Source organism: Dioscorea cayenensis, chromosome 11 (assembly GCF_009730915.1).
Source record: "Dioscorea cayenensis subsp. rotundata cultivar TDr96_F1 chromosome 11, TDr96_F1_v2_PseudoChromosome.rev07_lg8_w22 25.fasta, whole genome shotgun sequence".
In the NCBI taxonomy this organism is placed as follows: Eukaryota; Viridiplantae; Streptophyta; class Magnoliopsida; order Dioscoreales; family Dioscoreaceae; genus Dioscorea; species Dioscorea cayenensis.
In genome coordinates this window covers 16880599-16895950 of record NC_052481.1, presented here as the reverse complement: position 1 = coordinate 16895950, position 15352 = coordinate 16880599, and the positions used below count along the sequence as shown (strand labels likewise).

The following is a 15352-nucleotide window of genomic DNA, read 5'->3' as shown; positions in this document are numbered from 1 at the left end:
AGGGTACTTGGGGCGTATTTATAGGTAGGGGGAAGGGAGGGAGTAGTTGGGTTTTGGGTGTGTATTTGTTTTTGCTTTGAGGAAAAGGTTGGGATGACATGGAAGGATTAACTAACTTTTCTAAGTAAAGCAAGGGGATAATGCATTGCTAGAAGGTTGGTGGGTGTGTTTACTGTCTTTGGGGATGAGTGCTTTTATGGTATGCTATGGTGGTTGGATTTTGTCGTTAATAAATACACATAAATCACGAGGCTGAATTAAGTGAGAAAATGAGATATTAACTCTGAGATTAAACATGCATGAATTTTGAATTGTTTGTTTGATTATCCGGGTATGAGTATTTTTTTGAGATCCGGGTGATTTTATTATTGTTTCTACTAGTATTTTTGTACTTCCTGAACAATGTGTTTCCATATCCACCGGAAATAATATCTGTGTTTCATTTTTTTAATAAATTTAAAATTTATCATTTTTTTATAAAAAAGCTTAGTAAAAATAAATCATTTGAAATGAATATGGAGGAATATATGGACTTAATTTGCTAATGAAATTGGAGGATGTTAGACGTACAGGGGATTAGGTCAGCAAAATGTATAATTAATAAAGACAAAAATCTAAGTTGTTTCATGAAAATGAGAGTTTGGTGTCACTCTTGCCTCACCCCCTCCTACTGTTCCTACACCCAAACAATGCTTCTTCTGTTAATGCATAATGTGAGGAATAAAATATCTCAAGTGGGCAATGTTTGCTTGAGAAAATATCTTCTCATGAACTATCATGGCTGTCACTCAGGACCCTGTATAGCATTAATGTCAATGAGAACTGATAACTGATATAATTAAAACTAGTAACAATACTCTAACATGATAATGAAGTTTGAACTAAATCAAACTGTATTCAAAGAGCTCTTTATCTGAAAAAAGTTTTCATTAGCATAAAAATCCATCTATTAAAAAATGATTTTAAAAATTATTAATAATAAATTGAAAATGAAAAACTATATCAAGAATTCTAGTTGTAGTTCTTTGTTGCACATTGGGATTTGTACTGATTCAACGGTCTAAAAAAAAAAAAAAAACAGAAGCTTACAACGGCTCGATTTCTAACGGTTGGAAAAAGCCACGTGGCGTAACCAGATGGTTTTCGTCCCACGTGTCATCATAGAACGGCGAGATTCTCCAACGTTATTCTTTTGACTTCTTTAACTCTAATGATCATTTCACATCGCACCACTCCAACGGTGTTGATCAAAAGGTATGGAAAATCAACGGCGATGAAGGGCATTGTAAGTTGCCATCGAGCAATAGACTTTATAGGGAAGTCATGGGTGAAAAGGAAAGGAGACATGGTTCTTTCACTGGTGACATCAGAGCCTTGTGAGAAAGTGGCAACGTGACGTGTCGAGTGCGTGCCACGCGTCACAGTGAGCACGTGGTCGGGAAATGGGGTAAAGAAATGGGGTTGCGGGCCCGGATCCGACGAGAAAGCGCGGGTGGACAGCATGGTTTGAGGTTAACCACGTCATAGGATTGGGTGGGGCCCAGTACGCCGCGTGTATTGGCGTGGGCTGTCGGCTGGGGGGACATTGCCCCCAATTGCAAGGCATCCACTTAAATATAATATATATGGAGTAGCTTTTCATTGTATCTTTATTTTTTAATCAATAATAGCATGTTATTAATTCTTAAAAATATATTTTTTTTCATTTTTTTTATTTATCCTATTTAGAGCTTTTATTTGATGTATTTGTCTATCTAAAATATTTATGAAACATTGAATATTAGTTTTTTAAAATTTATCTATTATATTTATGTATTTGTGTAACTTTCAATAAATCATATTTAAATTATATTTTAAATAAGAGTACTTCTGAAAAATTAATATATTTTTTTTATAAATTTAAAATTACCAACTAATTTTAACCAAATTTCTTAATTCATGTAAATTAGTTAAAATAACTAAGTAAAAAGAACCAGAGAAGTAAATTTTATACCAAATGACTCATAGCTTAGTAGTACTTGGTTTCATATAAAAAACGAGGGTGAGACATTCAAAGATCTTAAGTTTTAGATTTGTTGAAAGCATTGGTGGTAACAGATCGCCAATTGTGGGTGTGAGCTCACAACCAACCCCTCATCTTGACTGAGGGCAGTCGGGCTGAACGATCAATTCTTGATTCATGCACTCATCCTTGATATATATAGCGATTGTCATTTTCGTCAAAAAATATAACTTTTATTTTATTAAATTTATTGATTTTATTATTTGTTAAGTGTGGCCTAGTATATTCAATTAAAATAATGACTCAATTGGGAATGAAAACTGATGTTGTGAGTGTTTATTTTCTGAAGAGTTTTCTCAAATAAAATTTTGATGAAATTCTTTTTTATTTAAATCAATGAAAATGGTCAACTATTATGTATTCCATTATGTTTCATTTTTATTTCAATTTATTTATTTTATTATTAATTTACAAGTAATTTAGGGCAAACCATATATTTGATTTAGGAGGGCTGACATAAACATTTGAAAAAGATATTTCAACATTATCATCATCATCATCATCATCATAGATTTTGTTGCTTGTTTTGCATAATTTTATAATAATAATAATGATTTTTCCCCCTTGCAAGCAAAAGTGGGACAGTACCACCCCAACAAATTAGTGCATGTATTGTTCTACTTGTAATCTTCAATCTTGCCCTTGCACAAAGATAATTACGTTGTTGATAATGAGAGCATGCATCAAAATGAGCTTTTGAGTTTTTCCCCCTCATTAATGTGCTTATAATTCGTTGTGCATTATTGAAGGTGTTCATATCTTTAGGTCAATGAATATTAGAAAGTGGCCGTGCCATAGATTGTTATAAATCTTCTTGAAAGTCACCCATATCTAACGTCCGTATCTAAATTCCTTTATGTCTAATACCACTTTTATAAAAAATAAATGAAGTTGTCAATAAGAGGCTATTTTTTTAAAATATTGCATTTTTTTAATTATATACCAAAATAAGTATCTTTTAGATTAATTATCAAAATGCGCAAAAAGTACCATGCAGTGTACTTGCATTGTATTTTTTGCACATGGGTTATATTTAAATTTTCTTTTTAATTTTATAATAGTTTTTTATATGAAATTTTACATTTACAACCTTACAAATTCTTTAAATTAATTTTTTTTACAACTCTATTTAAATTTTACAATGGATTTTTTTATATAATATTTTACATTTTAGTCCTTATAATTTTTTTAAATTAAATTTTTTTCTCACAGCCCTATTTAAAATTTACAATGGTTTTTTAATATAATATTTTACGTTTAAGTCCTTATATATATATATATATTTTTAATTTAAATTCTTTCTAATATATATCATTTGTAATAAAAAAAAAGCTGATATCATACTCTAAACGGATGAAAACGATAATATATATTATAAAAAGATTACGATAATCACATATTATAAATGACTACTTGGACCAGGTGCATTGGGACAATTCCGACGATTATGACAATCAGAAATAGGGCTGTGTAAAAAATTTTAATTTAAAAAAATTATAAGAACTAAAACGTAAAATATTATATAAAAACCATTGTAAAATTTAAATAGAGTTGTGAAAAAAAATTAATTTAAAAAATTTGTAAGGTTGTAAATGTAAAATTTCATATAAAAAACTATTATAAAATTAAAAAGAAAATTGAAATATAACTCATGTGCAAAAAAATACCATGCAAGTACACTGCATGATACTTTTTGCGCATTTTGGTAATTAATCTAAAAGATACTTATTTTTGGTATATAATTAAAAATTGCAATATTTAGCCTCAATAAGATATATATATATATATATATATATATATATATATAAATCTTCATTTTTTATGACCTTGCAGAATGCTTTTCATTTCATAAATTTGTATATAAATTAAGATTTAGTAATATATTTATTTTGATATGCATGTTAGGCCATTGATTTTTAACCTTGATATTTGGTTTAGGAGGACAATGAAATACTAATTTTTATTATAAAAGTTATTATTTTATTTCTGTAAAAATTTAGAATTATATAAAAAAAATTGGGTGAAGATGGACAACCCACATAGCTCCACATGGCCACTAAGCAACGATCGTCTCAATCCATATGAAACTTGTTAAAAGTATATTTGGGATTTCAATATATCATGCGTCTTTATCTTATGCGTGTGAGGGTTCAAACCCCCATTACCCATAAAACAAGGGACTTTAGGCATGAATAGGCGAAGAGACTATTATTATTATTATTATTTTTTAACCCATCATGGCACATGTACACATATATGCCTAATGTAACTAATGATTTATTATTTCAAATAATGGAAGGAAGGAAAATACCTACAGTACCATTGAATATTTTATGTTTCATATATAGCTATATTAGTCGCATACTTTTTTTAAAAAATATATTTGTTTAAAATATTTTGAGTTGGTATGTTATTCCCGCTTAATTAGAAGGGGAGAGTTCAATACTTCAAAGAAGAAAATTTTGAATGTTAAAGTAGGGTAAGCAAATCCTAAAAAATAATTTGATAATATAGTATAATAGCCCATGATTGATTGTATATATTAAGGGCATAATATGGAATATTCTCACTTTTTTAGAGATATATGATATATCTAAAAAGAAAACTTCATCTCAGATATATATATATATATATATTGCATAAGTGGTATATGCGTGTGTTTAAAAAGAAAACTTTTTTATTTTGTTATGCCAATATTTCGTAAAAAGTTTAAAATAAAACTTTTTATACATGAAGATCATTTCAACAAACTGACACTATTGATTCCTCATAATTTACTATAAATAGCTTAATATTGTTTGTTTAAATAATGCATATAAAGATAGATGTCACAAATTAAACTACACTCACAAAGCAAGAAAAGAATTAAAAATAGATCATGAACTCTTATGAACTTTTCTCCAACCAATAACGAACAAAGGTAAGGGCGCACATCCATGATAATAATCAAACAAATCCTCACAAACTTTTTTTTAGCCATTCATGTAAACATCCATAAACAGTTTAGGTCTCATTAAAGGAAGCCATGCATGCATGACTTGGATAGGATAAGGGATAAGACTAATCACCGTTTGACAACATGTCCTATTTCTCTTTGACAACATGTCCTATTTCTCTTTGATCTTTAAACAAAGAAGGTACGTAATGCTGCATGAATAGTTCATGCAAAGACCAATTGGAAAATTGAAGAAAGATGGGTTATGTATTCTTTATATCTTTTTGCTTATCTTCTCTGGATCATATAAAGGAAGATCAGCATGCACTAAAGAAAGAAAGCTTGGTTTTACCTCATGTTATGAAGCAGTCACATGACGGGTGATTTGATAGGAAAAAAGTAAACGAAAAAGAGCTGTGTAGTGACTTCACTTCTATTATAGATTTTTATTTTTGTTTTTATTTCTTAATGGTGTTTGCTTTGTCTTGGAGTTCAAACATTACGGAAATTGGCTCTTTGTGTTTTCTAATTGAACAGTACTGTAGATATAGATAGCCTCGGAAGCTTTAAAAAATGATAAAGTTTTATGTTATTTGCCAATCCCAAAATTATATTTTATGGTAAATATATCTATACACATACATATAAATATGTTGTTTTTGCTATAATATAAATTGATGAACAGTGAGATGTAGTGTCCCTGTCCTCAATGAAAATTCACTGCCAGTATGAGTAATAATAAATAGCATGGTGTATACTCCAAAATTCAACTAGTTTTTATATACGTACAAATAGAAGTTAGAAATCCGCATCAAAATGAATTTTAATGTAAACCAGAAGTAAATTAAGAGAGATTTGAGAAAAAGAAGAAAAGTGATTTTTTTTTCCTCTTGGAATCTTGGTCTTGTTTGGTGTTTATAAGCATCAAGCAAAATGACAAATATCTAAAAATTAGTAAACAATGTTCACCAAGCAAGAGTTATTAGAAGAAGAATAAGGATATACAAGAAGCTACAAGAAATTATATTTTTAATAATAAAAGTTTCGGCTAAAAACAGTAATTTTAGCAGCAATAATAATAATAATAATAACCAATTTTTGAGGTCGTCATCTCCTGTTGATATAAAAAATATAAAATAATGACGAATAAAGTTGTCACAATATTTCATTCATTATTGATATCTTAAATTGGTAGCACTTCTATTCCCTTCAATATTTAATGTATTAACTTTTCCCCTGCCCAAATGTTTTTACATTGGTCATATTTCCTTCTAAATTCATATTCCATCTCTCAACAAGTGCTTCAGTACATCATGTCTCAACAAATTATGTCTATTTTTTCCATTGAATGTATTATTATTATTATTGTTATTATAATTATTTTTATTATTTACAATGGTTATTCACCACTTGGCAATCACAATGCATAGATACAAAAAGTGTAGGTTTTATACCCAATGGAATACTTGCTAAGAGATTTGTCAACCATGGAATTCTCAACCTTATTACTAGCTAACTTTAAAGCAATGAATTCTAATTCGATCGTTCATTTAGCAATTATTGTTTTCTTAGTTGATTTCCAAGAGATTACTTCTCCACCAATAGTAAACTGGTAATGGCAAGTGGATTAACTATCATTTGAATTTGATATTCAGTTAGCATCTCTATATCCTCCTGATCAATATAGTATGAAATCCACAATTTAATACAATAACTTATAGCATCTCTCAAATATCTCATTAGTCTAACTAAGCTAGCCCAATATCATGATTAGGGTTATGTGTATACTTGCTCAATGTGCACACATACAACATAAGCTAGCCAAGTCTAGAAAAATTAATCAAATGTGTTAGATTCCCTATTATATGTGCAGACTCGGATTGAGTAATGAGGTCATTTCTATTTGTGTTTAGTTGAATGTTAGCATCGATCAAATGGAGTACTCAATGGTATGACATCATACTATCCAAATTTTTTAGAAGTTCCTCAACATAATGTTTTTGTGATAGCATTATTTTATCATCTTTCCTTATGATTTTAACACCCAAAACCGCAGTAGCTTCACCTATATCCTTCATATCAATTTTAGAAGCTTGAAAACTTTTAGTTTAATATACTAGCACAAGATTAGTATATATTACAAATGAACATGTAATTTATATAGAAGCACATAATCACACAATCACGACCATCAAGTTTTGTACAGACACATCTATCTACTTCAATAGAAGTATAACCATTATTCAATAAAACTAAATCGAATTTCTAATGCCACTATATATTTTGGTTCTTGTTTTACATCATGTAATAATGTGAGAAGTTTACATACTTTATATATTTTTCAAGAATAGAAACCACACATCCCTTAGGTTGTTCCATATAATTTTTTTCTTCTAAATTATCATTTAAGAAAGCTATTTTTACATTCATTTGGTGAATAAAATGTTTGTGAATTGAAGCTAAAGTAATTAATACTTGGATAGAAGAAATTTGAACCACTAGTGCAAGGGTATCGAAAAAATTAACATTTTGTTTTTGAGTAAAACATTTTGCAACCAATTTAGGTATGTATTTTTTGATTGAACCACTACATTTAAACTTATTTTAAAAATCCCTTTGTAAACATGTTGCGTCATCCTGCTTTGACATAAAAAGCGCAAGCGGTCTGGTGATGGAGGCGCGCTTCTTGTAAGGATATGGCTCTTTACTCAGCAACTTTTGTATAATGCATCTGAAAGCGTCCCATCACATCATCTCGTGACCATCTCCTTCCCCTCGAGCAGGTGATGTACAATTTGTCTCGTGTGAGTCTGTGACGTCATTCTTCCACACGACAGTCTTTCGAGGTTAAACGATAATGAGATATAATAATACCATATTAGTAAATGTTTAAATGATATTATCAATTGTTAAATGATATTATATATAATTAAACGTTAAGTAGAAAAAAATTAAATGATAACATAAAGACATTAAACACCATTATAAAAATCGTTAAACACTATAATAAAAAAACTTTAAACACTATCATAAAAAAACTTAAGACTTACCCGTCCATAGAGCAGTTGAGGAAGATCCTCATCAACTCCCCGCTCATATTTGTTAAGACGAGACAGCCAACCCATGAATAAAAGCTTTTTCGAGCCGCCTCGGGTCCCATCATTGATCGGGCCTCGATCATCTCTCTCGCCGCTCTGGTCTGGGGTCTTCATGGGCACCGCTAGCTGCACCTTCACGCTGTTCAAGACCGACCAGAAGATCTTCCTTCGACGCGAGGACGACTCACGACAAAGATCAACTCGCGGACACATCCTTACATGGTTGTTCTTGTCGTGGGATCGCGCCCGGCTCGACGCGGGACGACGGCACGACAACATCAACCGCGATACATCCTTACATGGTCAGTATTTGTGGTGGGATCGGTCCTCGCCTGTCATGCAGATCGCTTTACCACTGCCACCGCCACCGCAACAGCATTCAACGATCTTCTCAATCGCGACCACCGACGACAAAGATCATCGGGAGACACACCCTTAGCTTGTTCTCGATCCGCAAGGATTGTGTCCCATCTTTGACGACGCATCTTTCAACCGGCCCACCGGCCCATCGATTCATTAAGAAGAGAGTCGACGACCTTCTCAACGCGCGAACCGCCACATCATCGACGATGTCCTCCACCGCCACGGCCATGTCATCAACGGCGATAGGGCCCTCAGAATGAAAGATCACCGATGATTTTTGCTATTGCTTTCACCGTCACCGCGCTGAGACAGAGGCAGATTGTTTTCCTCTTTTTCGCAAGTCCGCTCGAATGTGCCCGCCTTCGAACGACCTTCCCGACGATGTCGTCGCTATCAAATTCGACGCCTCGCTCGTCCCGCGCGTCAGCTTTCGGAGGGATGGCGCATCGGTCGCGAACATCCCTCCGAAATACCAACACGAGCGGCATGCCGAGGAAACTCTGATCATCAATATCTCGCACGCTCGCATAAGAGTTGCGCGACATCTTCGCTTAATGTCGCCGGGCTGGGCACGCCACTGCCGGAGGGCGCGCCATGGTCGGTGCCGCCACAATCGGGGGACTGCCGCTGTCGTGGTAGGGGGTTGCTGCAACCGCCGGGTGGGGAGGCTTCTTCGGCTCGAGGATCGCGTGCGCGCGGGCTGGGCTGAAGTAGGGAGAATCGGCCGAAGGCCAGACGATGTAGGGCCGCCCTCTCATCCCGCCTGAGTAAGTGGTTCCGGGAGCAACAAGATCCATCCGCCGACTGGCCCCTAACAAATATTTCTTCTTCAAAGATTCGCCGAAACCAACTTTCAGAAACTAACATATGTAAACCAAACAACGTCAATAAATCATTCATTTTAAATCAGAAAAAATATATTTAAACAGATTGGTTATATATTTAAATGTTATAGAATATATTTAAACGGAGAACAAAAATATTTAAACCCTCGTATTTGAATAAGTTTTAAACGGTAGAATACTAAAGTTAAACACTAAATAATATGTTTAAACATTAAAGACTTATGTTAAACATCGTCTACTGGTTTATTACCTCTTTCCCATCGAGCTGACGACAGTCGGTTTCACCGTCGCTGCTTCCTGAAGTACTTTCACCGTAGCACAAAGATCCTCGGGACCTCGCTAAAGCGGACTTTCTTCCCTCGCTCGCATCAACCTCAGTAAAACCGCACGCTAAGCCGACCGAGCAACCCTTAACGCATTCCCTCGGTTGGTCTTCTTCCCACAGATCTATCTCGCGACTCTGCCACGGCTGCGGGAATATCCTCCATAAGCCACTCAGGCGTCGCCGCGCCTCACGCCAGATCGCTCCACGGGCTCGGTAGATCATCGACGTAATCAACGATCCGGGCTCGAACCGAGCACGATGTATTTGGGAAGAGGACTGCACTCTACGAGGTACACAATCGAGTTTCGACAAAAATTATCTTCTTCTCCCTCCGTCGAACAAGTCGCACTGCAACGCTCACGGAGTCTCCTGCCTCTCATAGGTTTTTGACAATACCGCCTTCGAACCGAGCGGTCTTCTTCTTCGAATACGATCAGGCCGCCATCGCAACGCAGTACTGAAGAACGAGGCCACATCCTCGAGGCCTCGAAACTCGCAGAGCTTTCCCGATCCTTAATTTATCGAGCGACCATCGCATCTTTGCAAAAGAGAATCAAGAAGGGCCCTCTCGGTATATAGCTTCCACTCAAATAACGCCGCAAACTGGCTCCTTCAAATAATCTCCCAAAGTCAATGGGGTCATGTTATCTTTCAATTCACTCAAGGTCTCCACAACCGGCCAAACAAGATCGCCCATTAACTAGGCTCGACCGCCATAATCACAAGCTCGCGATAATAACAACACATTTAATACGCAAGATTGATAAAAGTTTAAGCTGAAATATAGGCTTTTAAACCAGAACCTCTCGCTTATTAAACGAGAGATATCAAATGTTAAATGTAGACCTATTTTCTTAAACGTAGACGGAATACTTAAACAGTAGACAATAAATTTTAAATCAGAACATATCATTTCTTAAACGTCAACCCTCATTCTAGAAAATCAGAACCATATGAAACGAAAGTTTGAAACGTGACATTATAAATATTACACTAAATCATAACAATCGAAAAAACTATTTCGATAACAGTATACATACGAAAACGCAAAACAAAAACAAAAACCCCTAACTGAGTAAATCTTCCCCGCAGACTAACAAAACCCTCAAACAGTAAATCCCCTCGCAGACTTCAATATCTTCCAACAAAAACAGTGAGCACAAAACAAAAACCGAAAAATCTTTCTTTCAGAATGTAACGCTTAACATAAAACCATACTCAATACCTTAGATCAGAATCACTGAAAACGCCAACTAGTCACATGGGGACTTCTCCTTCGAGATACCCATGGAAAGTGGAAAACTCACTGAAACGCTAATTACAGAGGCTTCACGGTAGAGACAACTTTCGAGATGACTTGAAACTGGAAAAAGTTCAAGACACGCAGTTAAGAAAAGCAAAGAACTACCCAATAAATTGCCTCGGGGTTACCCTACTAAACGCACCCCACTTCCTCTCAAACCGCCGAGACGGTCAGCAGCCCACGACTCCCCTACGCAAGAGGGCATTTTCGTCCATAAAATTTGAAACTCACTCCGCTCACATCCGCTATGCGCTTTCGAGGTTCAAAAACATAGTGTTTAAAAGGAGGGTTTTTAAGCGATCGCAAAACTAACTGTGTTTTTGCAATTTTACAACTTAGAGGGGTTTTTGGCAATTTCCATCATTCAACTCTACAAAAATAATTTCATGCAAATATTAAAGAAAACCAAGTCTACAAAAACTAAAAATATTAATTTCATGTACTTTTTTAAAAAACCACATATCCATACTAATAATAAAAATAAATATGAAGAATATAACTAATTTTGTTCAAGTCTACAAAAATAAATTCATACAATTATTTAAAAAAACAACTCTATGGAAACTACAAATAATAATTTCATGCATTTTTTATATGTCCACAAGTCTAAAATAATAATTAAAATAAATATCAATAATTTCAACTAATACTTTTATTCATGTCTACAATAATAATTTCGTCCAAATATTTATAAAAAAAAATCAATCAAAACTACAAATAATAATTTCATGTATTTTTTATATGTCCACAAGTCTAGACTAATAATTAAAATATATATATCAAGAATACAACTAAAACTTGCATGATTAAAATAAGACAAGCCTAGAAAACTATAACTAAACATAAAAATAAATAAATCATCACCAAACTTGTTAATTGGGGACTTCCGAAATGTTAAAAATTAAGGGAAAATCCAAAGTTGCACCACTCCAAGTCTCCAAGATTCCAACTTGTAATATTAAGCCTTGATAATGTTGACTTGAAATAATTAAACTCCAAGAATCCAAATAATATGCCTTGAGAGAGTGAGATTAAGAGAGAATGAAAGTAGGAGATTAAGAGAACATGAGAGTAGAGAGTTGGGAAAAGAGTAATAATTGGTAAAAAAAGTAAAAAAATAGGGGGTATATATAGAAATTTATAAGAATTAAAAAAATGAATTTTTCAAAATTCAAAATTTGAAAATTTTTTTTTAAAAAATTAAATAATGGCCAATGGCTATAATTTTTGAAAAAATCATAGCCGTTGGGCTTCAACGGGCTCCCAACCCGCCGGGTCAACTCGACGGGTTGGGAACCAGGTTGCAACCCGGTTCTAATATGGGTCTGGCCCGGCGGGCCACGGGTTGGAAGAAGCCCAACCCGTAACCGTCCCGTCTACAGTACGAGCCGGTTACGGGTCAATGAACAGGCCCGCGGGGTCAGTGACCTGGCGGGCCGGTTTCGGGTCGGGCACGGGTCGGGCCGGGTTACCGGACAGGCCGTGCCCATCTCTATTTATTTGTAGTCACTAACAAGAAAAGGGCTCCCAACAAAGAAAGCCATAGAGAGGAAAATTGCAAGAGTAACAAAGTTACAAGAGCCTGACCTCTTATTCATGGAATTATGTAAGGAGGGAGCCTTGTCCATATGAATTAAAATAGATAAATAATGGAGCACCAAGATAATCAGATGAACATAGCACACATCTGTAGATAAAACAGAGTCAAATCATCGTCTAGATATAGAAATTAAGTTAGAAGTTCCAACATTCACTGTAGTTTCATTATTCAATAAAAATATGTTCTGCATATAAACTAAACTAAGTCGTATAAAGGATCAATCTTTTATTGGAGTCCTTTTGTAGTAGCATTTTTATTCCATCATGAATACTTCAACAACCAACTAACAAATAAAGAGAAATTAAAATTTGATAACATTCCTTCAAGAAAACCACTGATTATTACTTAAAGGAGAAAATTAAAATAACTATTTAATTAGAAGCAACCGGAATAAAAAAAGAATCAAATTAGAGATGCAAATATGATTACTGTTTGTGTTACCTATATGTTGAGAATGCATCAATTCATTCATACAAACTCACAACCATTCGCCTTCAATAATAATAGATTGAAATGACCACAGATAACCACAAATAAATTTACCAATACAGAGAAAACCATATTTCTCTTATAAAATAATTTATAAACAAAAACTAAGAATGATTTATGAGAATATATTACTAATTACCAACTTATAAAATAAATAAATAATAGAGACAAAGAAGAAGATTAAGGCTGGCATTAGATTCTGAGAAGAGAAGACAATTGTCCAAATAAAGTAGTTCTTTAAACCTGCCTTGAAATGGACACAAGTTTGAAACATGAGAACATTGATTAAGATTTTTAGTGATGCCATTCGTCCAGTGTCACTGAATAAAGTAAAAGATGCACCAGAGCAACTAATAAAGAGAAAATACCAATGCATACTCTTTTTATGGGTCTTCACAAGAATTCTTCTAAAACAATTCAAGAATATAGTCCAGCTAAATAACTGCCACCATTCAACCGAATATGTAATCTAAACTTGCAAAAGAATCAGCATCAAAGATTATTCAATATTTTACATCAATACCCAACACACAAACATTCTTAGCACGTCGGTAGTAAACGGCTTTATTTAATGTCAATGCACAACCCAAAGATTAAAAAATTCAAATATAACAGAGATGCTTTTATAACAAACCAATGGATTTGACCGTCTGCATGTTTTATTATGCATCTCCTAAAAGCAGTAACCATGGCATCTAATTTTGTCAGCACATTACAAGCTTTCAGCCAAATTGAATGGCCAACTTCAACAATCTTTTGTTCATGGAATAATTACATTCATATGAACCGGCAATATGGGTAAATATGATGGTAGCATTTGGTTACTAAATATAACTATAAAAGAAATGGCTAGTCTACAAATAAGATTGGCAAGCAATATTGTTAGCATATATCCATATGATGGTAGCATATAAGAAACAAATATCTCGAGCAACATTGGACCTTAATGCAATATTATAAATTTGGTCACAAATGCTGCATATGCTCATAAAAATTATAAATTTGGCCATAAATGCTGCAGAAAAGCACATTTTATCATACAGAACACATAAGTTCGAGATGTCATAATAGATGCTCAAAACTCAAATGCAATATATATATACAAGCAAGTCATTGTCATTGAGATTGAGAGCAATGTGATAACCCAGGTACTCCCTCAAATGCTCTCATTTTATTCATTCACAGCCTCTTTATTCTAAAACTCAATAAAAAAAAGAAAAAAAAAGAAAAGAAAAGAACATAACAACAGAAAAGCATGATAGAAAAGAAAAGCACCAGGTTTTCCATTGATAATTAAAACATAAATAAACAATCAATCATAATTTAAAACAATAAGTTCATAAGTTCATTAATTAACTAAATATCATAAAAGAAAGATTCTCTAGCAAACAAATTCTTTTCCTATTTTCAATCTCAAAATGTAGTAATCTTGCTCAATCAATTCAAATGGATCACAACATTGATTGGCATTTCGTGTTCTCAACAACTCGCTCAGGGCTCAATCCAGACTAATATTTTTCTCTCTTTCAAAAATTAATCCACAAAGTTGATTGAGAAAACAGAGATAATCAATAAACATAAAACATTCATCAAACTCGGCAATATTGGTATCAAACACTAAAATCACCACAGTTAGAAGACAAAAAATCAAAACACCAATAAACAATGCGTGAGAGAATGACATTGATCAAGCGAACTCACCAGCCTTAGTCATGCCAATGCCCCTATCAATGATGGACATCGTCTTGTTAACCTTATCCGGCACAAGCCTAATGAACAACTCCAGATGCGGATCAAGCTTGCTCTTATCTGTCAAACTCTCATACCGAATCTTGTCCAAAGCCTACAAATCCCACCAAATACCCATCAAACCCAACAATTAATAACAAAACCAAAAGAAAATCACACATATATCCGATGAATTCTGATGAGCTCTCGCAAGAAGATCTCCTTGTTGGAGTAAAATGTGTTGATAATGAGGCTGAGGAGCTGGTTGATCTCGGCTTGGAACTCGAAGGTCTCAACCACGGCCATCTGCATGTTAGCCATTCATGATAAAGAATGAATGCAAAGAGCATTTTAGGGTTTCACAGAGACTTTGATGGTTTCTCGATGAGAAAGATGAGAAGAAGGGGGAGGTGTTTATATATACTTGATGATGGAGTGGATGGAGGTTTAAAAGGTTGGTGAGGGATGTGGGGGTGGAGGAGGTGGTGGAGAGGGAGGGAAGGACAGAGGTGGTGAAAGAGATGGGGATGAGGGAAGTGAGGGCGGTGAGGAAGAAGTGTAATTTTCTTTGATCAGTTTGGTGAACGGTCGGATGGGGGGTCAT

The 15352-nt window shown here is 34.1% G+C and overlaps 1 protein-coding gene across 1 annotated transcript; it reads right to left on the bottom strand.

The window, feature by feature from the left end:
- Positions 1-12110: 12110 nt before the first annotated feature.
- On the bottom strand, positions 12111-15309 carry LOC120271446 (heat shock protein 83-like). Its single transcript, XM_039278124.1, has 3 exons — positions 14929-15309; positions 14722-14863; positions 12111-12618 (listed from the first exon to the last, which is right to left on the bottom strand). The coding sequence occupies exons 1-3, from the start codon at positions 15067-15069 to the stop codon at positions 12428-12430; spliced, it is 474 nt and encodes a 157-aa protein (XP_039134058.1). The 5' UTR covers positions 15070-15309; the 3' UTR covers positions 12111-12427.
- Between the last annotated feature and the right edge of the window lie 43 nt (positions 15310-15352).

What these genes read in the sequence shown, in the direction of transcription:
- LOC120271446 (XM_039278124.1), bottom strand. Translation starts at nt 15,069, where the DNA reads ATGGCTAACATGCAGATGGCCGTGGTTGAGACCTTCGAGTTCCAAGCC. An exon ending in TCAGAATTCATCGGATATAT is followed by an intron (nt 14,864 to 14,928) that starts GTGTGATTTTCT and finishes TGGGATTTGTAG; the next exon opens with GCTTTGGACAAGATTCGGTA. An exon ending in CATTGGCATGACTAAGGCTG is followed by an intron (nt 12,619 to 14,721) that starts GTGAGTTCGCTT and finishes TTTTATCTACAG; the next exon opens with ATGTGTGCTATGTTCATCTG.